This window comes from Hippocampus guttulatus, chromosome 2 (assembly GCF_054856545.1).
Source record: "Hippocampus guttulatus isolate MCC_2025c chromosome 2, RoL_Hgut_1.0, whole genome shotgun sequence".
Lineage (NCBI taxonomy): Eukaryota > Metazoa > Chordata > Actinopteri > Syngnathiformes > Syngnathidae > Hippocampus > Hippocampus guttulatus.
In genome coordinates, this window is record NC_141262.1 from 14,396,348 (window position 1) to 14,423,881 (window position 27,534).

Here is a 27,534-nt window from a genome sequence, read left to right on the forward strand (position 1 = left end):
TCTCCCCAATGCAAGATCTCTGGTTTCTAGAGATGTTGCACGGGAGAGATTACAGCTCGCTGCAAATCCCGATACCTACAATCAAACACATCAGTCTATTAAAATCAACAGATTTCATAACTTGAGCTTCTACTTAGGGGAGTAAACATCACCCAAATGATGGCTTGCGTCAAACAAATGTCCACAGCACGCACGGACACATGCGTACCTGCAACGTACTACAGTATCTTTTAATTAATGCAAGTTCCTCTTGTTGTTTCTACACGATAATCACAACCTTGCACAGTAGAAATGAACTGAAATGTTCCGAAGGCCGAGTGTGAAGATGCCAGGATCAGGTGAGCTTATCTCCACTATTATCATCATGATTTGTCACCTCTACCCCACTTCCTTTTTTTTTTAAACCCCTCGCCTTGCTCTTGTCTGATGTTGAACACCCAACTCACTGTTGAGTGGTAGATAAGGCAGAGCGCAGCGCACGTCTTTATTCACATGCATGCATCCTTACATGCAGTGGGTTGAGGAGATACCAGCACCACCCTCATTACTCTGCCTCCAGGCCATGCTTTTTGTTTTGCAATGTTGACACAAAACACTACAAAACGCACTACACACACTACACGACGATTATGAGATTAAGTCCAAATTGACTGCAAGCGGCAATGAAGTCTGTCGCTTTAGCCAAGCAACTGTTGAATGGATTGAAAAGCCGGTAAACAGTTGTGAGGGTCATACTGAGTTTAATCTACCAACCTTCTTTATTAAGATTTCTTTTCAGGTTATTGTAGCGAATCAAGCCGTTTTGGAAGACTGGTTGCCCTCTCTTTGGTACATTACAGATGGTGCATCATTTCTAATTTGTTCATCTACTTAATAAAGGCTTTCTTATCTTATCTTATTTAGAAATCAGGATGCACTTTATTTTCCTAGAAAAAAAGACTGAATGCTAGACCATTGCTACGCTTGCATACATTCTCTCACAATCTGAGACAACTGCAAACATTAAAGCATTGGTGACAACAGACAAAATAAACTGCATGCACAACCCATAAAAGAAGAATTAAAATAATTCGGCCCATCAATCTCACTTAAAAGAAGAAGAAGAAAAAAAAGGAAACCAGACTGTTTAAGAGCCGATGAAAATTATGTTAAGGTTTGGTTGGAATCACACAGTGGCAGCCACAAGTAAAACAAAAAGAAAAATCAGTCCAGTAGAATATGAATTTGGCACCACTTGTATCGTGAAACTGCTTTATCGAGGAAACAGTGAAAGCTGTAAAACCAGTTCATAGTAAAATTTCTGAGGATGGTGATCCAATCTCTCCGTGAAGTAATTTTAATTTAACACATTATTTTGACACTCTAATTTATTAAAACTGCAAAAACGACAAAAGTTATTTGCTAGCTAGAAATATTCAGAAATGTTTAATTGTAAGGGAAGGGTGTTATACACATAGATTGAGATGTAGATTTCCATAGAGAGTGCACACAACTAGGAGTTAAGTTTTAGTTTAACTGTTTGTGGCCTCAAACGGTGGAAGAGGAGTAGCGCAAAGAATGTTCCAACATTGGTGTGTGTTTTGATGGTCGATCTTTCGGTCTATTAATATTTATAGATGTGTGCATATGTATTTACATTAAGCTATATGTGTAAATATATACAGTGTGTATATACAACATGTATGCGAATATATATGCATGCCGATATGTTATATGTCGATATAAATAGAAAATACAAAATGGTGAGGAAATTAAATAGCTGATGAATATTAATTGTAAATGGGCTGGGGTTAAATAAGTTACACTTCTTCCCACCCCTTTTTGTGTTTGCTTTTTCTCTCTGTCTTGTACATTTTATGCTGATAGTTGTTTTTTTTTCACTTGTTCATATTTGTGGTTGTTATCATTTGCATGTTGGAAATAAACAACATAAAAATTAGGGTATTGGGTTTTCTCGGGTTGGTTGTTTAACAGCAAGATACAGGGGTCCCTTATAAGCGTGCCAGCTATTTACCTTTTTTTTTTTCATGTTACGAGCTCCATCTTGGTCAACAATTTTGACATGCATAGAAACATTACTTCACATCTATTACTGAATGTTACTGTTGTTAAACAATTATAACCATGTTGTAACATTTATCATTTTTCATTCATTTTTATTTGTCTTTGATCAAATTTATAATACCTTCATAATATACAGTTAATATGGCTCTTACAGTAATAGTAGTTAAATGTTGACAGCTTGCACAGAGGTCGAACAGGGCCGCTCTATTTATGTTCCGACAGGAAATGTTGATAGGGGTCCCGGATTGATGTGCCAAGATTTTTTTTCTGAAAAATCTCACTGTCAAGATTCAGTCACTTGACTACTTTAAGACATGAGACATTGGTAATCTTGATTTTCCTCTTAACCTCCGCTCACCCCCCTTCCACCATCAAAATGTTTACATTTGGTGTCCTCAAAGCTTTAAGAGCCAAGGATGGAATTTAAGGGAACACAGGTCATTGTCTGTCTGAATTCCTCCACTTGCTCTCCTTCCCTCCCTCCCACAATGCACATACAACAGACCCTCAAACATTCCACATCATGGCTGATATGCACGTCATTTCTTTTCTAATGTTTGTTTTGCAAATTCATCCATCGTACTCAGTTTCACTGAGCAGAATGAAATTTGGTTTGCATTTATATCATGATCAGACCCAAACAATTGAAACAAACCGTGACCTAAAACACAGTTTCGGTTCTAAGCAGACTTTTTAGGCTAATTTGTCCAATCCAATTTCTTTTGTGAACATAAAAATGTGCAGATGTGTCAATCATTAGTGGAGCCACAAAAATGACTCAAGAACAAGAACCAAAATGACACAGTGTCAGCCATTTTGCTTTGAAATGACTGATTTTGCTGCATATGATTACACAGCTGAATTGAACTGTTGGATTCACTTTGGCCGCTCAGGTAAATTTGAAAAATTCAGCCCTTGTTTCACTTAGCAACATGTAATTTGGTAGATCTGTCTATAATAATGTAGACCGACCAAAATATGCTCGATAATCTTTGGTTTATAGGGGCCTTTTGAACAATGAAATGTTTGATTCGCATCAAAAACGGTAGTTCAAAGCAGCTCCAAATGTTCTTAAGGTTGTCCTCTTCAAAAAAAATAAAAATTAAATAAAATCTGAACAGATTGAGACTTTTAATATGTGCAATTTAAACTGTACATGCAGTCATCGGCAAGTCAAACACTGCAGTTCAACAAACCTTTTTGGTCATGGTTCATGTTTTGTTTGGTAATTAACAACTCGTTTTGTGCTTTTTTTTTACTTATGGTATCATTTTAATTGATTCTTTATGAGACATGCAAATGTTGTTTGGCAACAAAGTATCTTCTCTTCTTCACCCTCTGGTTCAAGATGTCCTTGTACAAAAGACATTCTGGAATTACTGGTGCTGCAGTTGGGAACAAAATAGAGCAGGCTCCCTCCTACTGAACTTGAATTTGATGAACTGATGTCACTTCAACATCAACAAAAACAACAAATAACATTCAAAAAGCAGAAGTTGAAACAGTTGAGTCCTGGCTCAGGCCCCGAGGCCTGCGGGCGTGAGGAGGGGAGGCGCACGGTTGACAATCTGGGCAAGAGGTGTGTGCGCGTGTGTGTGTGTGTGTTTGTGTGTGTGTGTGTGTGTGTGTGTCAAAGAGGAGGACCCGGGTGAGAAAAGGGTGGAGATGAGCGCTGCCGAGGGAGTGTCGTCTTGGATTGCATGTGAAGCAAGTCTGAAGTTGTCTCGAGCAGAGATAAAATAGTTCCACATTTTAATTGTCATGGCTTTATTTATTATTTGAATTATTTTTGGTTCCCTTTCAATGGAATTCTGCAAGAAGAAACCAAACGTGGGACCATGTCACTTGCACTGGATGTTGGAGGTTCTTGAGGCATGAGAAGAAGGAGGAAGGCTTTGACATCAGGTATAGCGTCGGTTCAGTTCTTGGATCTTTCAGGGAAGATCCTTTGCGAGCCGGACACTTTCCGGAGGGGTGGTGGCGTGTGGAAGAACACCTTGCAGAAGAGTGGCAACAATTATGCTCTTTTGGCACTTGTTCCTTCTCAAAATTGTCCCGCTTTACTGTACTGTAGCTGGCTCTTGCTCAAATATTACTTATTATGGACGTTGTTATCATATCAGAGACGTTCCCAGCCCCCGGAAAGTGGAGTTTTTCCACTACACAGTACTTCGTATTCATTGTACAGTATGAATTGGATCTTATATTGTTGGAAATTAGCCAAGCATAATAATCTAACTGCAAGCAATATACATTGTGTGTGAGCTTGCTGACAGGGTGGACGTTTTGGGCGAATATTAGCTTGTCATAAGGACATGGTGGACCTTCAATTAGGAACGTGATTCAGATAGTAAGCTGACTTTGTCGTCTTTAACAAATGAACTTTGGATTTATGGATCAGCTCATATGTCACCGCAAGAGAATGGACAGTTAAACTGGACAACCTACACAAGATGACATTTATAAAACCAACTGTATGTCTAAATCTTTGTTCTACAATCAGCTACTGTGTCACTCTCCGATGAGTTGAGAAAGAAATGCTGGGCATGCTACTGAAAACATCCAAGGGAAACAAGAAGTTTATAAAGTGACAGGCTGGACAGCACTTACAGGCATGCATGTGTGATATGGATCTGAAACTAGAATATACATGATCAATGAGACTCGAGTCATCAAAAAACTTGAACGCAATGAAACCGTGTTAAGACATACATCATTTAATATCACTTAACCACTTGCTACACACACGGGAGTAAGCAGAGCAGTGTGTGGGATATTCCAAAACCAAGAATCTCCAACGAGGCTCTTATGAGACCTCCGAGTTGTACTGTTACCTTTTCAAGACGACTGAGTGATTGCGATGAGACCACCAAAGGCGCTTTACAGTGATATTAACCCACAGGCAGAACCGAGAGTCAGGGGCGTGTTAAGCCATTTGGGGGCACAACACAAACCCACCACATCCTCACTTAGTTGAGTGCTCTTGTCTTGGTTTCCAAACAGGCCCAAAACAGCAGGTCACACTGTCCTTATTTTCGCTATACTTAGCCAGGGCGTACTTCTCTTTCCTCCTTCTCCTCCTCTTGTGCGTACTGCAGTAATTGTTTTTCAATCTTGATTCCTTGCAAATATTCTGTCCTTGACCAGAAGTGGACCTTTCTGCATTAGTGAACAGCCCCTCATTGCCTGAGAGCTGTTTTGGCCAGAGGGCAGTGTGATCTCTAAGTGGGGAACACTGAATAATGTGTCGCTTCAAACTGCTGAATGAGTCATGTCATCTCACAATCCAACTCTTCATCATACTCCAACACTCTCAGGTGCATCGCTGTCTCGTTAGGAGAAAGAGCACATCAAACAGTCTCTGTCTTGTACTTGATAATATACCGTATTTTCCGCACTATAAGACACTTCAGATTATCAGGCGCACCTTCAATGAATGGCCTATTTTAAAATGATTTTCATACATAGGGCACACTGCGTTATTAGAAGCTACAATTGTGTCTGCGGTTACGTTATGCATCCATTAGATGGAGCTGTGCTAAAGGAATACAATACAATACGATAAAGCTTTAGTTATATCGAGCTTTCACAACCGCAGCAGCTGTAACAAAGCACTTTACATGTCCAAGAAATCATATATTGATCCGTATATAAGGCGCGTTGGATGATTTGGCGCACTGTCGGCTTTTGAGAAAATTGAATGTGTTTAGGTGTGCCTAATAGTGCGGAAAGTATGGCAATGCATTTCTTCAAGTACTGTCACACCAAAGCTCAATTGGGGTCCCTCTCCTGACACTGACTGCATCGTAACTGCGAGTGGCAAGAGAAGTGGCTCTTGTGCTTGTCAATTCTGTACATTTGTTGTCGCTGTTAAAATAGGTTGAAACCTTCAGTATTTTTTTTCTTTTTTAAATGTTGTTTGCCACCTGACTTCCCCGCAACGTGAGAGTAACTCTTGTTTATATTCCTGATAACCAGGCCAACTAGCCTCTATTGCTCCTGTCTTTTTTTTTCATTCATTTTCCGAACCGCTTTTATCCTCACTAGGGTCGCGGGGGGTGCTGGAGCCTATCCCAGCTGTCTTCGGGCAGTAGGCGGGGGACACCCAGAACCGGTTGCCAGCCAATCGCAGGGCACACAGAGACGAACAACCATCCGCGCTCACACTCACACCTAGGGACAATTTTGAGTGGTCAATCAGCCTGCCATGCATGTTTTTGGAATGTGGGAGGAAACCGGAGTACCCGGAGAAAACCCACGCAGGCCCGGCTTGCTGAATCAAATACTGCACATGCATGTGCCAAACAGAAGATGGGCTAATCCATAGTATGAGAAGGAACGGGGTGCATGGCACTCGAAAAGTGTTAGCAGGTGAACATTTTCCGTGTGTTTCAAAGTGTGTCAATTAAGACAAAAAAAAATCTATTTTAAATCAAAGAAAACTAAATTAATCCGTTATAATGAGACATGTAGCCCCCCTGAAATGGAAATGGCAAAAGCGGCTGGGGTAAAAATTGACAAGAGACACTGACTAGCCTTGTTCCTTTGTGACCAAAACAATTCTCAGCATCTCTGGCGTACCTCAGAACACAGAAAAGTGTGTTTACCGTTTCCTGTGAGAAGAAATGTTTTGGGTGATTTAATACTAATCAGCCCAAAAATAAATAACACTTTTTTGTTGTCTGGTTTGGGCAGGCTCAATAATCTGTAATCATCTGTAATGCTCATATTACATAGAAAGGGGATGTTGTATTGGCCAGACGGCCATAATGTTCAAATGACTTGATTGGCCACTCTTGCTAGGAGACGCATCATTAATCGCGGCTGAAACTAGGCTGTCTGGGGTTGAGGTAACGTCACCCATAAAAGGAAACGTCGAGGCGCTCTTCCTCTTCAACAATTCGTCAAGTCGCACGTCGTGTTTGAAGAAGGTGGACAAAAATATGAATGACAAAGTTTGGCTACAGAGAGAATAACTTTGATTTCTTTCATATTGACTTCAGAGTTGAAGGTTCCTGTTGATAGATGGATCGAGACATTTGCAGGACATATTTTCCAAATTCGATCTTTTCCTTTTTGTTGTACATTCTCAAAAAGGGTTAATTGATAACTGGCTTTCTGGTTTCCGTGCGGTGTGTTGTGGATGTCCCCAAGGGCGATAACGCGCAGGAACACGCGCACGCAAAATTACGGGCAGGCACCCAAATGCCTCTGCGACATTCCTTGCTCGCAAGTGCATCCTGTCAATCAGTCTGAGGCTGAAATGGATTAATGGAATTTTCATTCATTTCATTCTGAAATCTTTTTGTCACCAGCATAGTTTCAGAATTATCAATGATTTGTACCATAGCTATTTGCATGAAAACAAAACTTTCAATGAAGAATTCATTTTCAATAGAGGGATTACATAATTAGACCAATACTAAGTGTGGCAAAACAAGCTTCACCATAGTTATGTTTTAATTGTTTATTAATGGCTTATGAAGCTATAAGCATCGTTAATACGCATGTACAAGTAAAAGCCCTTTATTAATGTGCGATGAACTACTTAAGCAGATGAACCTTAAAGTGACCTAATATTTTAACTGCATTAACGAATAATTTACAACATAGTTATACAGCATTTCAACAGTAAATTCTTTGTAAATGTCACCTTTGGGTGTCCTGTGGAAAAAAAAAAAGTACTCATTTCAAATCACTGTGGAATGTGAGAAATGTCCAAGAGTCCCGTGTGACATCGTTCCATAATGGATTCTACCAGGGAGTTGTTGAGGCAAAGTTGAATGGTTCGAGGCATTTGGGGCATTGATGAAATGCAGGAGAAGCTCATAAACCTGCCACTTTTTTTTTAACCTCCACTAGGGAGGACAAGTTGAAGCGGGGAGGAGGAGGGCAACGAGTCATTATTTTATTTTATTTTGTTTTTTTGAAGCAGGTGGTCCAATAGCAGTAAACATTCTTGTCATGAATTATTTGCTTTGTTTGCATTGTTTGCTTCTTCAAATCTGTAAAACAACCAAACCAGATTTAATTTCAAGTGGACTTATTTTTGCTACGTTTGAGCAAGAATTCTACTTGGCTGAGGAATCTGATTGGTTGACACGAGGGACTGGGTTGATGAGCACAGTGTACTTTCATGTTTGGAAAAAGTGACATCATCATTGAACTCAACCAATGATGCTGCTTTGATGCGAATATGGGGTGATGCAAATGAGTACCTGACAAAAGAATCTAAACAGGTCGCATCTGCCACACGAGTCAAATGATGTGAAATGGCAAAATATATATATAGATATATACAGTATATATCTATATATATACTGCAAAGCTGATGCGAATGACTAAATCTTTGTGTTTGCCGATGCGTGATACCATGTGACATCTGTAATTGCATCGGTCAATGTTACAAGTTGAATTGACACTATTGTATCAATTTTAGTGCGAGTGAAAAGGGGTAACCTTGAAGTAGCAGTAAAACGTCCCCCCATCTCTCTCTCTCTCATGTTTGTTTGTTTTTTAAACTTGTTTCATTTTTTTTTCTTCAAGTTTTTAGTTTTTCATCCAGTGGACGACAGGCTCTTGGGCTTTTGCTCGTCAGGGTTACAAATGAGCTTGAGCCTCTGCCAGCTAACTTTTCTCTTTTGGTTTGGCTTATTTGTTGAAACAGAAATGACATTCTTAAAACTAGTAAGCGTCTAGTTTGGCCAAACAGTCGTAGAGTATACCTTTACAATACAGCTTCTGAGCAAAAGCTCGTCTCTCTCCCCCAAACTGTTCACATATGCTTCAAATGAAGATCCCTTTCTCATCGAAGGCATCAGTTGCATCAAAATTGCAAGGATTCTTCTCAATATGCATTCACTTTGTGCTTTTGCCAATAAATCTCTGAGTCAGCTCTGTTGCAGATTTTTGGTCCAGTGAGTGTCACATCGCTTTCGCTGCACGTCACATACAACCTTTTATTAAACTTTACACAAGGAGCACATACGCTAATCGTGTTGTTTCTACACTGTAAACATCCGCGTGGGCTGTGGTACCCCCCCCCCCCCCCCCATCCATCCCTCCCTCCTCCAGGCTGTAATTGGGGGCTCCAGGTATAGCCGTGAGGATGGATTAGACAACAAATTGAAAACACACAAACAATCATGATGAATTCCATTTAAGGCTAATGAACGCTGTCAGCCACGTAATGGATCCCACACATCAGCATCAGCACCCTTGGTACGGGCTGCACACACACGCACACACATTCGCCCCGGTGGGCGTTTATTTACTCATGCTTGCCCATTTATTCAACAGTGGACTGTTTTGTGAAGAGCAAACAAAAGTATAAATCATCACTGAAAATACCCTCGCACCCCTACGCCTGTCTTAAGTTGTGTGTTGTATGGCGAGTCATCAAACTTTGCAGTCTTTCTCCGCCCCAACACAATGACCATTTTGTATCATCTATCTTCCGAGTGTTCATACATTGTTCTCCAACAAAATCTCTCAGACGAATTAGTCCTTGAAAGAAATGGTCAAAATGACCGGAAAAATTGCAGCTCTCAACCAAAATGTGAGACTTTCAGCATGCCATGCTGAGGCTTTTTTGTCAGTTTACTCATAATAGCACTCCACCCATCCATTTTCTGATCTGCTTCTCCTCACAAGGGTCGCGGGGTGTGCTGGAGCCTATCCCAGCTGCCTTTGGGTAGTAGGCGGGGGACACACTGAACTGGTTGCCAGCCGATCACAGGGCACACAAGAGACGAACAATGATCCGCGCTCACACTTACACTTAAGGACAGTATAGAGCAGGGGTGGCCAACCCACGGCTCGCGAGCCGCATGCGGCTCTTTGGTAGACATGATATGTCTACCAAATTTCATGTTGTGAAATGAAACTGGCTTAAGTGGCTAAATTTAAAATAAATTGACCCCCCCCCCCCAAAAAAAACATCTAGTGTGTGCTATTGAGTCAGGGGTTTCACAGCCACAATACCTATCAGGTATTTGCACCAGCATTTGGGGAGCGTTTGAGTGGGGGAAAAGTCCTCACAATGTCAGTTGATTTGGTCTAACAACGTAGAATCAAAGCAATCCCTCCTCCATGCTCCAACACTAACAATTTATTTGTAGAGTGGTTGTGGTAGAGGGAAAGTGGCGTGTTTCTCAGTTTCTATGATGACACAAATCCGACTGGAATGATGATTGATTGGGGAGCGTTTGTGCTTTCGGGGCCTGCGGGGGAAGAAACACGCAAAGGCACACTCAAGGAACAACCTGCAGCCACTTGTCGAACTGGATCACATTTCTTCGTTGCCCTCATTCTTCTCAGGGACTTCACAAGATGACCCGCAGCACTTTTGTCCATCCCCTCCCCTAAAAATGGGCAAATGGATCATTTTTTTGTTCAAATTGCCTTTGCAGAGGTCACATGAATGCTGCTGCTGCTGCTGTTGCTCTCCACTGAGGAGCGCAAATAAAACTATCCAGCCTAGTGGGATCTGGAAAATGTAATTTCTTCTCCTATGTCCGGACTTGTCATGTTCAAATGAATTCCAATCACAAGTCAGGGAACGTTATACAGTAGGCTATTCACAAACTCGGTCTCTAAAACTCTTTTAGGTTTAGGCGTACTAAGTGGATAGCGAGTGATTTAAAAGACAGCGAAGAATTTCGTGGTTTATTTGTCCCTCCAAGCTTGCCACACCCCAAGTGATGCCGAAATGGACCATAGTGGGAAAATTACAGTTGGTGACTATTTGCCGCACACCCGATAATTGAACACTACACATCTACCAAAGTGTTGCAACTGAGAAATTGTGACCCTCTATCAGGTTTTCACGTTCCAGCCAAGAGCTTTTTCAATTTGGTCTCTAAATCTCCCATCCATCGATCCATCCATTTTTATGATTCGCTTTATCCTCACAAGGGCCGCGCGTGTGCTATAGCCTATGCCAGCTGTCTTCAGGCAGTAGGCGAGGAAACCCTGAACCAGTTGCCAGCCAATCGCAGGGAACACAGACACAAACAACCATCCGCGCTCACACCTATGGACAATTTATAGTGTTCAATCCGCCTGCTATGCATGTTTTTGGAATGTGGGAGGAAACCGCAGTACCCGGAGAAAACCCACACAGGCACAGGGAGAACATGCAAACTCCACATAGGGAGGCCAGAGCCAGAATCGAACCCTGCACCTCTGCACTGTGAGGCCGTTGCACTAACCACTCGACCGTCCTAACCGCCCGTCGCTAAATCTCACGGGCGAGAAAAAAAAAAAAACAACAACTGACAGTTAACATCTCTTCACTGCACCACAAGTGATGCGTGGATCAACTGATAGGTGTCTGCACGTTACCTAAACTAAGTAGAATGCTGTGTTGAGATGACAACGATGCCTAAAATCTCACAGCCCTGAAACCCAAACAGTGACCCAGAGCGTTCTAATCTGATCCCGCGTCAGCAGCGCGTCGCCTCTGCGCCACAGATAAAGCGCCCGTATCGTCATCATCACCGTCATCATCATCATCATCCCCGTCACCCTGCGCTGGAGCCTCCAACACCAGCAGCCTGCCTGCAAGGGCCAAGTACCTGTGCCATAACCAGGCGAGCGTTTTGCACAATCTCATCGGAATGTTCAGATAAGACATAAGAGCGGCTTTGGTTTCCATCTCTGCCGCAGCACTAGCTGCATTTGTCTTTCGGAAGTGGTAGAAAGACCGCATTTCTTTTTTTTTTCTCCAACGCTGATCGCTGATGCTGTCGTTCACATGCTTGGCACGCTTCTGTGCAGATCAGCGGTCAGAGATGTTTGATTGAGGTGGCCGGCGAGGCTTGTCGCTCAACTCAATTCACTTCAACCCTTGTTCCAGATGCAGGCGCAATTGATGAAAATACATCATTTTCGGGGTATGTCAGAACTTTGTGGTCCGGTTTTACAAGACTCAAAAAACGACTACAACAACAAAGTGTTCCCTTCCCAAGTAATCCATCATTAGTCTGATTTACTTTGACAGCCTTCCATGCCACACTTGCATTCAATTCTGAAAGGATTCTTTCACGATCCTCCGCAGCTTTGTTGTCACGGCCATCTTGATGTTGTCCAGATCTTTAAAACCAGTTCACCTTTATGACCCACTTGAGCTTGGAGGAAACACAAAATCCCATGGAGCCAGGTCGAGTGAGTATGGCGAGGTTGCTCCAGCACAGCAGTGCTTTTCCAAGTTATGCTTGGTACATAAGGATTTTTCAAATCTTCTTTTTATTTTTATTTTTTGTACAATTTATGACACCCCCCAACCCCCCACACCTAAAGATAAAAAAAAAATCTGGCATTTAAGAGTTTTGCTCATACTGTGTGTAGTCTGCTCTAATAATCTCAATAGAGAGCACCACACATATTCTGTTCCACCATCAATATTGAAATAAAGTCCCCCGAGACAGAAATTTTGCATGATCTCAGTAAAACAAATAAGAATAGCCATTCTGGACACGAGATGAGCGTTTTTGAGGAGGACTAGAGGCGGGAGCATTGTAAGATGGCTATGGTGTCAAGAAAAGACTTGTAGGCATCTGGGGAACTCATTTTTATCTAAAAATTGCCATTTAACGTTGACAAAAGGAACATATTTTGTCAGTGATGGAACTTCTTTGACTTGCAACATTTCATTCACATTGCAGCCCACAGAGTCGAATGATGCAGGGGGTAGGTTGTAAATATTGAACAGGTTTAATATTGAAGAATGTCAGGTTTCAGACACTATTATTCGGACAAATCCACACCTCTGACATATGTATAGTCTTATGGTTCAATCCTATAAGGCATACAATTGTTGTGTGTTTGACATCCTTGGTAGGGAAGGGGCAAAATGGGGACAAAAACAGTCTGATTGTATTTCTGAGTACCCGGCCAAAGGAACTGAAGGATGCTCAGAGAATTACGAGCAGGCGCTTTTGTCATGGTGAAGCAGCAACAATTTTTCCGACCACAACTCTCACTTGTACTTGCACATCAAACAGAGCATCAAAAGAGGAGGCGAAGCAATTTCCTCCTCAGCTCCTCTGAAGTTGGCAACTGAGGTACATATTTAGCTTTTCAGGAGACTCAGTCAATTTTCTGTGTCAAGTGGGTGTGTGGCAACCACCAAGTGAGGAGGTACTTGAATAATGAATGTCAAATCCAAAATCGAATCCGCTCATTTTGCAGGCCTTGGCCTTTCAAAAAGCTATCGCGTGCAAACGACCAACTGCTTGAATTTCAGACTGAAACCATGTCACACACTCGTTTTGATCTGGAAAAAAAATGTCAATTTTGACAGCATGGGACCTCGAAAAAAATGTGATATCATGACAGCGTGAATGTTGAACCACTGTAGCTGGGAGCACTGTAGACACAGTAATGTCCTGGTATTCATTGCGGATAGGGACCGAGCTCGCTTTGCAAAAAACGGCCCCCTCTGTTTGCTCACAAGAGGCTCCATTGAGCACAGAAATACTTTGTATTGCCATTAAAACACTATATATATATAAAATTCCTCGTCTCACCCCCCCTCGGGTGGTGTCCGTCCCTCATTCAGCTCAGGTCCTCTACCAGAGGCCAGGAAGCTTGAGGGTTCTGCGCAGTATCCTTGCTGTTACGAGCACTGCACATTTCTGGATTGAGATGTCCGATGTTGTTCCCGGGATCTGTTGCAACCACTCATCTAGTTTGGGGGTCACTGCCCCGAGTGCTCCGACCACCACAGGCACGACTGTCACCTTTACCTTCCAGGCTCTCTCCAGCTCCTCTCTGAGCCCTTGGTATTTCTCGAGTTTCTCGTGTTCCTTCTTTCTGATGTTTCCATCACTTGGGACCGCTACATCCACTACAACGGCTTTCCTCTGCCCTTTATCTATGATCACGATATCTGGCTGGTTCGCCATTACCATCTTGTCAGTCTGGATCTGGAAGTCCCACAGGATCTTCGCTCTGTCATTCTCCACCACCTTCGGAGGTGTTTCCCATTTTGACCTTGGGGTTTCTAGTCCATACTCCGCACAGATGTTTCGGTAGACTATGCCAGCCACCTGGTTATGGCGTTCCATGTAGGCTTTCCCTGACAGCATCTTACACCCTGCAGTTATGTGTTGGATCGTCTCAGGTGCCTCTTTGCACAACCTACACCTTGGGTCTTGTCTGGTGTGGTATATCTGGGCCTCAATGGCTCTGGTGCTCAGGGCCTGCTCTTGAGCAGCCAGGATGAGTGCCTCTGTGCTGTCCTTCAGGCCAGCCCTCTCTAGCTACTGATAGGACTTCTTGAGATCGGCCACTTCAGTTATGGTCCGGTGGTACATCCCGTGTAGGGGCTTGTCCTCCCATGATGGTCCATCTTCCAGCGCCTCATCTTCTGTTCCCCATTGTCTGAGGCATTCTCTGAGTACGTCATCCGTTGGAGCCTTCTCCTTGATGTATTCATGGAGCTTGGATGTTTCATCCTGGACAGTGGCTCTCACACTCACTAGTCCCCGGCCTCCTTCCTTTCGGCTTGCGTACAGTCTCAGGGTGCTGGATTTGGGATGGAACCCTCCGTGCATGGTTAGGAGCTTTCGGGTCTTAACGTCCGTGGTCTGAATCTCTTCCTTTGGCCACCTTATAATTCCTGCAGGGTATCTGATCACTGGCAGGGCATAGCTGTTTATTGCCCGGGTCTTATTCTTGCCATTGAGGTATTTGGCCGTAGCCGCTTTCCTTGTTGCCAGTTCGAGGTTGCCATTGGCTTGTGGTATACCAAGGTACTTGTAGCTGTCCTCAATGTCTGCTATTGTTCCTTCAGGGAGTGAGACCCTTTCAATGTGGACTACCTTTCCTCTCTTAGTCACCATCCGACTACATTTCTCAAGCCCGAATGACATCCCGATGTCGCTGCTGTAGATCCTGGTTGTGTGGATCAGGGAGTCTATGTCCCTTTCACTCTTAGCATACAGCTTTATGTCATCCATGTAGAGGAGGTGACTGATTGTAGCTCCATTTCTGAGGCAGTATCCATAGCCTGTCGGTGATTACTTGGCTTAGGGGGTTCAGTCCTTATATAGTCCATATATATATATGTATATACAGTATATATACATTAAAAATCTGTCTGTTGCCATTCAAATGGCAGATTTTTGCTATTTTTTCCATTTAAATGTAACAGGTAACTTTTTTCAATAGATGAATTTCCCATTGCATTTGATAGCAAAGCCACCTCAGAGCACCTCTTATTTCTCCACTATTTGTTTGACTTTTGACTGCATTCTGCCAAATAAATGTCAGTGTCTTCAAGAGCGAATAGAAGCAACTTTCGTCTGACAACATCGAATGCAATGGCACAGAGCGGCACATTTGATTCCCACTGAAATCCCCCCCGCAAAGCTCTGTGATGACGAAGCAAGAACCAGCTCAGTTGTCTGTGTTGTGGCTTCTAGAGTAATAATGATAGGAAGATTTCACGGGGTAGGCTGGTCCGTTCTGCCACCTGCCTGAAAATGCTCCAAGGCAACTTTTGTCTTCTGGAACATCGTGCAGCGCTTGCTCAGAGCAAGTCAGAACAAGAGTTCTGGTATTGAGTTTGATTTTGTTGCCATTGACGAGCTGGAAGCCAGAGAGAGAGAAATTTACGTATGTGTTTTTATGCGCAACCCAGAGCAAAGCATGCTGGCAAGTGATTGAAATGAGTGATTTTTGTTTCTGTAGGTTAATTATGCTATCAAAACCCTATATATGATCAAGTAATAGGCAATTTATTTTATTGTAAAATATCCTCTCATCTAAAATAATGATTGTCACTTTTGGGAGTTGAAAGAAGTGCAACTTTGACGGCCATTTTTTATAGCCAAACACTTCTGATAATTAATTGTGTCCATCTATTATAAAACATATGCCTCACAGATTTGTGTGTTTTCCTTTTCCTTTTCAGACAACAGAGGATCAAAATGCTACTCCAAAAAATGGCGTCATCACTGCTTGCTAATTTTCTAACATTAGCCACAGTTCTGCTAAATTCAGCCCGATGCGATGGAACAGTGGCAGAACTCAAAGCCGGATCTCCACTGAGATTCACACACCACCTCTACAACACCACTATCGATGAGAACTCTGGCGCGGGGTCATACGTTGAGACGCCGGTGAAAATGGGCTTGGAAATGGCGGACGCATTCTGGGAAATCAAATATGTGATTGTCTCCGGGGATGAGAGTGGCTATTTCCAAGCAGAGGATGTCAAAGTTGGAGATTTTTGTTTCCTGAGAATCAAAACTCAACATGTGGCACTCCTAAACAGGGAAGTGAGGGATGCCTATACACTTACTGTGGAGGCCACGGAGAGCACTCAGGAACTCCAAGCCAAGACCAAAGTCTTTGTCCAGATCCTAGACACAAATGACCTCAAGCCTCTTTTCGATCCATCCTCATATAGCGTAGCCATCCCTGAAGACACACCACTTCAATCCAGTCTGGTCAGGGTCAGAGCGGCGGACGCCGACATGGGCAGCAACGCTGAGTTCTACTACTCATTCACCATCAAATCTCATCCGTTTGTTGTGGACCCTTTCAGCGGCACTATCAGACTTTTGAAGAGACTGAACCACACCCGCAGCGAGCGATACGAGCTCACTGTGTTAGCCGAGGACAGAACCAAGAGAATCTCTGGCATTCAGAAATTCGGCAATGTCGCCAAGGTGAGCGTAAAGGTACAAAAAGCTGCCGCAGCTTCTCCGGTGGTCAAGCCACCTGCCAATCCGTCCGTCTCGGCGGATGGCACAGTGACGATCAACGTCCACGTCGAGGCAGGCCTCAAGCCCGTCAAATCTCTTCGCATCATTGGCGGTGATCCTCACAAGAACTTTGAGGTCATCCCTGAGGGATTGCAGGGAAGCAACTTCCAAATTGTCTCGACTAAGAAGATCCTGTGGTCACAAAGTCCCTTTGGGCTCAATCTGTCCTTACAAGCTCAAGATATCAGCTCCCCCAGTTTGATGTCTCCCATTGCTAAGATTCATGTTCCTGCCTTTCATTACCGGCCCATATCATTTTTGGAAGAGACCTACATTCTTGTGCTCAGTGAGATGTCACCCCCGAAAACATTTGTTGCAAAGGTTTCTGTTGATTCCGGCACTGTGACGTACAGTATCAAGACGAACCCAGGCAGCTCTAAATTCAAGATAAATCCCAAAAGCGGGATCATCATCACCAGGGAGACGTTTGACTATGAGGATCAGAATCACTATGAGTTTGACGTACTGGCCAATGGAGGCGAAGCTAAGGCTCATGTCGTAGTCAAGATCGCAGACGAGAATGACAACAGTCCAGAATTCATGCCGTCGTCCTATCAGGCCACGGTGGATGAAAATAGCCCCATCGGCAGCAGCCTCTTGAAAATAAAAGCGACCGACAAAGATGATGGCAAACACAGTTTTGTGACCTATGCCATTGCCAATGCAGACCTACTGCCATTCGCAATAGACCCCTTTACTGGTGTCATCTTCACTACTGAGCACATGGACTTTGAACTCATGAAGCGTTGGTACCACCTGAGGGTTTGGGCCTCAGACAGTGGAGAGCCATTCAGTCGGGTCAGCGAGTGCACCGTGACAATCACCCTCAACAATGTTAATGACAACGTGCCTCTTTTTGAGAGGGTGGGCTGCAACGTCACAGTACCTCCAGATCTCGCTGTTGGCCGTACGATTGTGGAGATGTCGGCCATCGACTTGGATGAACTACAGCAGCTGCGCTATATCATTGAGTCGGGAAATGAGTTCCAGATATTTGCCATCAACTCTGTGTCAGGTGAGGTCATCCTGAAGCGTGCAATTCCGCCGAGTGTAAATTCATTTGATTTGCAAGTGGTGGCCTCGGACGGGGAGCACCGATCAGAAGCATCAGTCGTCCGAGTGACGGTCACCAGCTTGGGCGACGAGCCAACGGTCAGCTGTCAGGAAACGTTCGTTTTCAAAGAACTCACCGATAAGCTGATAGAGTCAATTAAACCTATCTGGACTGAAGACGTGGACTATACATCTTCCGATATCCACATCACAAACAGACACTCTCCCATATTTGACGCTGGTGTTCCTAACTCTCTGGATCTTTCTGAGGACTACCCACTGAATTCCACGGTAGTCCGCTTGGATGCATCGGATCATGACACGGGCTTCAATGGCATGCTCACGTATGCCATCTCCGGTGGGAACGAGGATGGCTGCTTTGCCGTCGACACCTTTTCCGGTGACCTTCGTCTAGTTTGTGGGCTCGACAGAGAGAGTAAAGAGTTCTACATTCTGAATATCTCCACCTCTGATCTGGGAACACCGCAAAGGTCAGCGTGGAAGGTTTTTGCGGTGAATGTCCTGGATGTTAACGACAACCCACCTCTTTTTGATCAGCCCAGACATGTGATTCACATCCCCGAAAACACCAAAGTAGATACAGTCGTTTTTACAGCCCGAGCAACCGATTCTGACGTAGGTGAGAATGGGAAAGTCACGTACAGCCTCCTGACGTCCATCGAAATATTTCGGATTGAAGAGGTGACAGGTGAGGTGGTGGTCATGGCTCCTTTGGATCGAGAATCCTCACCCAGGCATGACGTATGGATCGAAGCCAGGGATCAGTCCAAACTTACTCCTCCGATGTTTGCCACCCTCCACCTTGTCGTCGTGCTTCAGGACGTAAACGATAACCCACCTACCTTTGTAACAAAGGTCTACAGAGTCAAAATTCCAGAGGATTTACCAGTCGGAACCTTACTGATCTGGGTGGAAAGTGTGGACTCCGATCTGGGCGGTGGTGGCCTCATCACCTACAACCTTAAGAACACCGAAAGTGGGATATTTCGCCTGGACTCCTCAACTGGTGCCTTGACCCTGGAGAGGGAGTTGGACTTTGAACGACGGGCATCGTACAACCTCACCGTCCGCGCTGTTGACCACGGCCTCCCGCGATCACTTTCATCATCCTGCTTTGTTGAGATCCAGGTCTTGGATGTCAATGAGAACCTCCACCCGCCACTTTTCTCTGAGTTTGTGTATGAGGCCATAGTGATGGAGGACGCTGTGGCAGGGACAGCGGTGCTCACGGTGACGGCCACGGATAAGGACGTGGGTGGAGATGGCGTCATCCGGTACCGCATCCACGACGGCTCGGGTCTAGGAGTGTTCGCCATTGATGAGGAAACAGGTAAAACGGGATAGAAGTAGGGTTGAAATGGTTTCCCGATAACATTTGACCAAATTTCAAATGACTAACATTAACATGAAAAGCATGGTATTGCAGTGGTTAGCAGCTTTCGTCTCACTGTTGATAGGTTCTGGGTTTGAACCCTCCTGTGTGGAGTTTGCACTTTCTCCCAGTACTTGTATGAGTTTCTACTAAGACATCCTACCACATTCTAAAAACATGTATGTTAGCTTCAATGAAAACTCAAAATTCTCCATAGGTGTGAACAAGAATATGAATGTTCGTCTATATGTGCCCTGCGAAAATTCTCCTTGATACTATTAATCAGAGTTCCACTTTGAAAAGTGGATGTCTCAATTCAACCAAATATGGTCATTGCAAAGGACCACATCAGTAAATGAGCAATGCTGTCTATTGCTTTGGGAAACATGAATCATCACAACAAGCAAGAGAACAAAACTGAATTTGTTATCAACGCAGTGGAAACGATGTTTGCTGGCCTTGACAACTAAAAAATAAACAACAGAGATGGCAGAAGAAGAAATAAAATGAGTGCTCAAATTGGAAAGCTACTCTCCTTGCTTCCCCGCACCAGTGCACACGCCACTCACCAGTATAAATAAACACTATTTATTCCTAAGTAGCACTCAAAGGGCATGAGCAGCATAATCAAAAAAAAGGACAGACAACATATTAACAGCCTAAAATCATGCTCAAAGTGTAAAAACTGCTTTATATATATATATACAGTATATATATATATGTGTGTGTGTGTGTGTAAATCAAATGAAACTGGTCATGTGAAAGGCATAAATATAAAATCTGGTTTTAATTCACCACCTCACCAAATGAGTCACTAAATTCCCTTGTCTCCAAAATGTGCATTAGTTTAATTGTGGTTGTGATTTAGGAGCAGGAAGTTGTGTAAGTGAACTGGATGGATCGTATCACCTTTGAACATGTAATTATCTGTGATGTCATTTTCAGTCAACAGCAAGTGGCAACATGGCCGCCCCCTGCGATGGACAAAAACGGGGGGATTTTGCTGCTTAATGCAGATTCCACAAACACAATATTAATCAGAACACCAGACTTAGACTAGTGGGGTGAAGAAAATGTTTGACTTGGAGAAAAAAAAAAAACGGGAAAACTTTTCACTCGTGGAGGCAGCACTTCAATTTCCAACTTGACCGCATTGACACATCACTAAACACAAATTCCCGTCCTCCAATAAATCAATAAGTTAACTGACCAATCAAGCTTGTGCCAGTTAGTAGAGGCTAATGTTAATCTGTGCATTCATCAAAACTCGGTGCAGCTCTGCTTACCTTACCTGTTCTTGGTAACACTGGAGAATTCTTGGTGAAGACAGACTCACCCTTCAATCCAAATATATTGTTGATACCGTGCGTTGTCTCCACAGGGGTGATCCGGACCACTGCGACGCTGAATCGAGAAAAGGTTCCCCACTACTGGCTCTCCGTTGTGGCCACCGACCTTGGTACTGAGCCCCGGGCCTCGTGGACTCATGTTTACATGGATGTGCTGGACATCAACGACAACGCTCCGGAGCTTTCCCAGCCCATCTACTTCGCGTCTGTCCCTGAGAACATGGAAGCCGTCACCTCCATCGTCCTGGTGGCTGCCTCGGATGCTGACGCTTCCTCGCAGGGGCGGCTTTCATTCCACATTACAGAGTTGCATCGGACTTACTTTGATGTTGATCACAAAACAGGTTAGTGACATATTTATCAAATTCAATTGGCGGCAAAGCTTCATTCAGAGCTAATGATCTAATGTTGTTCTTTGGAAGCAAAAACAAAAAAAAACATTTTTTTAAACGCATTTTAAAATGATGAATATCCTCAAATGTTTTATTGAATTACATGTCTGACATCTGTGCCGTGCTCCACTGTGCTGCGCTGGGCTGCGATTTGCCAGTCTGCATTTCTGTGGGCGTGACTACAAAAAAAGTCTCTGCTGTCAGATATTTAAGGACAAACTGCAGATAAATGATCCACTGAGAATAAATAGTGGGCTAAATCTGTGATTTAGAGGTTTATGGCTGCATTGAAATCTGAGAGACATAAAGTATATCTTTACTTTTTCTGGATACTTGGTTTTCTCAAATTTTACTTTGGTGTTCCGAACAGTAGTCAAATCGATCCTTACTTCTTGAAAAAATTATAAGTAACATTCACCTATACTAACACGTTGAGTAATGCAATGGTACCTGAACCAAATCACTACTAACTTTGATGAATCTCTGAACCTCACTTTCTGGGATGTTTTTCTTGGGGTGACACCTGGTTTCCTGTGTGCAGCAATCTTGGAATGGGAGTTGGCCCCATTGTTACACTGATCAATCAATACAAGTGCTGAGTGCAAAAGGACTGGCCCCTACATGTCAAAACTGAAAAGTTAATTAAATGTTCAAGGAGACCAAAATTCATCTTTTAAATTCCAAAAGATATGCCTCTTCTCTATTCAGTTCTGCACCGAACTTCAAAATTACCAAAATGAAGTTAGCCCACTCTTGTAGGCTAACTATGAATTATGGTTGTTGCTCCCTTTCAATGAAAAGGAAAGGAATTGCATCAGGCTCTTACAGTGCCTTTTTAATGAGTCATCAGGAAAATGAACAAAAAACAATCAGCAGGTATTTTCTGGTTTCCTGTTGTCAATTTGATGGTGAAATTAAATCTGTTTGAGATAAAACAATGTGGTCGGGCTGTGACATGCCAGTGCATCTGTTTAGTGTGCCAGCGTGCAGCCAGCATAAAAAGAAAGTAGATGCCACTTTAAAGAGGATCACGCAGGAATGTGCACGATTTGGTCTGGATGTCACGCAAATGTTTTGGCTTACAGGCCACCAAAACATGTTGACAATGTTGATGATGATGAAGTGTGCATAACAGTCCGTTAGTAGAAATGTAGTAGCAAGAGGAGATTTGTTATTAGTTGTTTTCCTTGCAAAAGAGGAGCAATTCCAGGGCGAAGGCTGTCTGCAAAGTCTTCCGAATAAGAATGACACCGTAGCCGCTGTCGCATTTATACTAATCAACAATTCACAAACACACCGCTGTTGATGTTTCCTCAGTTGCAGGAGTCCAGAGATATTTGTAAGGTGGATGAAGGCAGAATTGGTGATGTGGAATTGAAATGATATCTTGAAGCCTGGATCTCCAGGTTGCAGAGTCTCGGAGAAGGAAGGGTGGTTAATGGAGATGTCTCCAACCTTCCTAAGCAGTGCCTCAGGGGCCGCAAACATGAACACCGTCTTGACAAAAATTAGATTCATTAGATGCGAGCTCGGTCAGTCAGGGTCTCTCAAAGCAAATCAAATTCAAATTTATTTCAAGAGCACTTTAACCATATCCGCAGTTGTAACAATGTGTTGTACGTAAACCATAAAAAAAACAAGAAATGTTATGTTGTATTCTGTGTGTTTCCATATGGTTGCTGATGTTTGAATGTTGTCGTGTTTTTTTATGTGGAGGAGGGCATGTGCAATTTCATTGTGTTTTCATGCAATGACAATAAAACGAAATTTGAATTAAAAATAAATTATACATTCATAAAAAGCAAAATGAAATTATTTTCCAAATTAAATTGCAAGAGCTCCTGTTACGTTTGCAGTAAGCCTGGAGTCGGTGCAGTTTTGTATCCTCTTGTTGCGAGAAGCTGTTCGTAGATCAGAGAGGAGCAAGATTGAAGTCTCCAATGACCAGTATGAGGGCGCCAGGATACTCAAATTGTAATCTCGTGATCACAGCGTGAATGACGTCACTCATGTTTGCTTCAAGCTGAGTTTGAATGTAAACAACTGTGTCGTTGGCGTGTAACGTACATACAGGAGCATTGGTTTACTTCCCCTTTTCCATTTAGTCCTGTCTCTCGCTTCAACTTCACTTTATTTTATTTTAGCCCCATTTAGCAGATGTCCACGTTGGAGTGAAGCTCCTCCTGGTTGTTGCGTCCCAGACAAGTGGAAAACATCTCTTAGCACTGAAAACAGTCCAAAGTGGCTTCATACGACATACACCAAACATTTAATTACAAAAAAAGGGTGGAAGATTACAAATCGAGGAGACAATTAGCAGAGCTGTTGTAACAGGCTGCCAACTCACTGGCGCCTCTTTCATCAATTTTTACCGTCAGGCTCCTCCATACTTGTCGGCTCTGATGTCATTTTATTGTCTTGTTAGGTCTGTGTGTGACTGGATTGTCCTTAATGTTCGTCACACAAGATTAACAAGTAAAGATGATAGTGCTTTGGCCCCAAATTGTGAAGTGCGGTTCCAGTTGAGCTGCAGCTCCGCTGTATGTGTATGCTCTATACCTGTGTTTAGTTTAACCGTAAACTTCAACTGGGAGTGGCATAAAACAACCCGAAGTCTCTTTTTGGAGAATTGAGCAGTATTTGCCAAAGTGCTGCTTATTGTGAATTGTTATAATGTTATAATAGTTATATTTTCTAGTTTTCCTTCCCTATAGAGTCTTCGTATCTCAATTTTGCGCTTGCAATTCTCAGCAAAAAAGCGGCCAAATGATTACTGTAAAAAAATGACCGTGTAAAGCCGCAAAATGGCAGAATCATGAAAGAGTGATACCTGCAACTGTATACGTTTTGCGACTCTGTGTTTGAATTCACTTTCTGAGAAGTGCTTCAGAAATAAAATGCTCTTACTACTTACTCATGTCATACAGGCAGTTAACTGGTGATGGCTGGGGAGTGGGATTCGACTATTTTCTTTCTTTATTTTTTTAAAAGCAATCAACAACCAAGTGAGTGATTTGTGTGTGAGTGACTTGTGTGTGTGTGTGTGTGTGTGTGTGTGTGTGTGCGTGTATATGTGTGTGTGTTTGTGTGTGTGTGGTGTTATTAGAGACCTGAAGAGACTGTGAGTTTCACCCCAGAGCAGATGTTCATCCCTCCTCCACATCCACATTGCAAATCAAGTTATCACTAGCTATAAGTGTCTCACTTGCCCACAATTTTTCGCACGTTTGTATTTGGCAGGATGCAAAAGGCCACCGTACGTGGAAACTGACATTGCGATTTTCCTGTTTAGTTTCGGTTGACAGAACAACTCATTGTATCACATTTAGCTCCGAGCAGCAGATTGCGATGATTAATGATAATAAGATGAAGAATCACCCGGCCTTTTAAGTCCAATCACTGCAAGTCTGTGCAGATGAGGCCGAGGAGAGAGGCTGGCTGGGCGTGTCGCTCAATCATACGCAATGCATTCTTTTTACATGTTGAATGGTGAGAAAGGGAGCAAAGTGCAGGCTCTCGTGTCGCTGCACGTCCTCGTTTTCAGAAACATGAGGTGGAGGTGAATGGGAAGTTTGATGTGTTTCGAGTCGCGGCGCCAGCTGCGTGTTGCTACAAGCTCTGGCTAAGATGCACACATAGCTCTACTATTTGTCCACACCCTCGGGACTCTAAACAGTAGCTTTGCAAACAAGGGAGTGGGGGCTGAGGGGGTGTTTGAGGTTAAGGTTGAGCAGGTGTTAAAAGAGCAGAAATGCCTTGTTGTAATTGCAGTTACATTTGGTCTTCTACTTTAGTGAGTAACCTGAGGGCAAGGATGGGCGACGTAAATCCATCCAGACACCATTTTTTATTGGTGTTTCTGGGGAGCCACATAAGACCACACACTTGCTACAGTCATCAGATGCATGACAAAAATGCGATTTTTAATATGGACAAATACATGCATACATGTATAATATGTGCTCTGAATGCAAAATATATTTAATATTTACAAATGCATTAACAATGCATTTACAAAAGATCCACTATTCTAACCAAACAAAAAAGGGTTTGAGGCAAACAACAAAATGAACACATACCTGTTTTTTCCCAGTGCAGAACGTTCTCTTGCATAAAAATTACCACTCAAGGATTTTTTTTAATACAAAAATCAACTTAATCAAAATTGTAATATTTTCGAGGTTCTATGTTTATTTTGCATATACTGTACTTCCAAATCTGCAAAAAATTATTAGGCCTACAGCCATCTCGTCACCTCTGCCTCCAAGACGCACAATTTTCCCGCGGGACGCACAGTTCCAAATAATGTGCGTTTTTGGGACGCAAGGAAATTTCTCAGTCAAAACACACAAAAAAAAAACTACAGTACATCTTTTTTTCCAGCAACAATCGCAGTTTAACAATTGCCGTCATTGTTGTTTTGATTTCGTGTTAAGTAATCTCGCGTGACGAGATTTCCGTTCTCGAGAGACGAGATTGGCGAGATCGGCAGACAATTGCCAAGTTGTGTAACGTTAAAACAAGTCAAGTCAAGTCAAGTCAACAGTATTTATAGAGCACTTTCAAACAGCCATCGCTGCATACAAAGTGCTGTACATGGAGCAATTTAACATGCACAATAAACAGTAAGACAAATCGGTAATAAAGGCGGTAGAAAGCACCAAACAGTAAAACCAAGAACAAATCTAAGTCATGCTGAGTCGAATGCCAAAGAATACAAGTGAGTTTTGAGGAGGGTTTTGAAGATGGGCAGCGAGGAGGCTTGCGAAGTGTTGCGAAGGTTTATTGCGGAGATATCACAGAGGAAGCAGCTAAAGTTGGATAGTTTTTTGCGATAATAAGTTGAGTTTGAGAAAGCCTTGCATCATTGGAAGCAGAGTAAAGAGAGGAGAATTGGAGACGACAGATGTTGATCCCTATGAGGAAAAATATTTCAATCTTGCTTCCTGCTAACATAGCGGGGTAAAAGGATGACATAAAAAATAAAATAAAAAGGCCAGCGACAACGTACAGTCGTACGTTAAACTACTTTCCAAACTCTGTCACTTCAGGCACGAGGAATCTGAGAAGCTAATTGTTTTGTTAAAAGAGGTCGGAAACCGTCTTTTTTTGCATCAAGCAGACATGAGAGCCAGCCTAACCTCCTACTTTCCACTGCATGGTAACCACATGACGCTTCATTTAAACGTCACTCGATGTCATAAAACTGCAATCAATCTTCAAAGTTTACACAAACATCTCTGATTATGTTGACTTCAAACGCCCCGATACTTTGAATTTTACGAGCAGGATGTCTTCCCCGCCATAGGCGCATTCTATAGTTTACTGACAAAAATGTTTACTGTCCATAAAATATTGTGGCAATCCATCAAATTATTTCAGAGGTTGAAAATACTAAAGTGTCATGCCTCCCACACATGCATAAAAACAATACCTGAAGTTATTGTGGCATTGACGCAGCGAGCCTTTGGTGGTTTCTCGCATTGCAAGCACATTTGCGCAAAGTTCAACGCGTTTGCTGCGACATGCTTTGTCCACAAAGTGAAAAGGAGTACATGGACAACATTGAGTTGGTCTTTTCAAATGACTCTCAGACTAATTCATCTGTGTTCCTCATTCCCGGGTATGCGCTGGAAGCTTTCGCGTTGGTCACAACCGCACTCTCTCCTCATTTGGGAAAGCCATTTAAATAACAATGTTCTTGTAATCACAGATTCAACTTGTTCTGCCTGTTAGTATGACCGGCAACAAGTTCCCAAGCTCTGCAAGACATTTTACAGGTCAATGAGGGCTACTAATCGCTGAGAAAAAAGGGTGTGAGGAAAAACAGGGTTTAAAAACACCGCTCCGTGAAATGAAACCTGCGTTCACAAAATTTACCGCAAGTCTCTTACCGGAAGTGGCGCACATCCTCCTTACTCAGTGGTTCTTAACCTTGTTAGAGGTACCGAACCCAACCAGTTCATATGCACATTCACCAAACCCTTCATTAGCGAAAAATAAAAATATGATTTGAAAGCCCCCAGGACTAAGGTGCAGAGGACAGTATAACACCCGGATGAGCGCAACCAAGCCATGTTTGCCACCTAGTGGCGATTGGTGGAATTACAACTACTAACTACAGTCCATCCATCCATCCATCTTCTACCGCTTATCCGGGGCCGGGTCGCGGAGGCAACAGCTTTAGCAGGGAAGCCCAGACTTCCCTCTCCATAGCTACTTCTTCCAGCTCTCCCCGGGGGATCCCGAGGCGTTCCCAGGCCAGCTCGGTGACATAGTCACTCCAGCGTGTCCTGGGTCTTCCTCGGGGTCTCCTCCCGGTGGGACATGCCCGGAACACCTCACCAGGGAGGCGTTCAGGAGGCATCCGAATCAGATGCCCAAGCCACCTCATCTGGCTCCTCTCGATGTGGAGGAGAAGCGGCTCGACTCTGAGCCCCTCCCGGATGACCGAGCTTCTCACCTTATCTCTAAGGGAGAGCCCGGACACCCTGCGGAGAAAACTC

General features: G+C 43.2%; 1 protein-coding gene across 1 annotated transcript in view; it reads left to right on the plus strand.

Annotated features, from left to right (window-relative positions):
* Positions 1-3,592: 3,592 nt before the first annotated feature.
* fat2 (FAT atypical cadherin 2) overlaps positions 3,593-27,534 on the plus strand; it is a 94,890-nt gene continuing 70,948 nt past the window's right edge. The window contains exons 1-3 of the mRNA XM_086138022.1: positions 3,593-3,969; positions 15,986-19,245; positions 20,669-20,980. Coding sequence (XP_085994148.1) covers positions 16,002-19,245; positions 20,669-20,980 — 3,556 coding nt within the window. The 5' untranslated portion in view covers positions 3,593-3,969; positions 15,986-16,001. The remainder of the gene's footprint in view (positions 3,970-15,985; positions 19,246-20,668; positions 20,981-27,534) is intronic.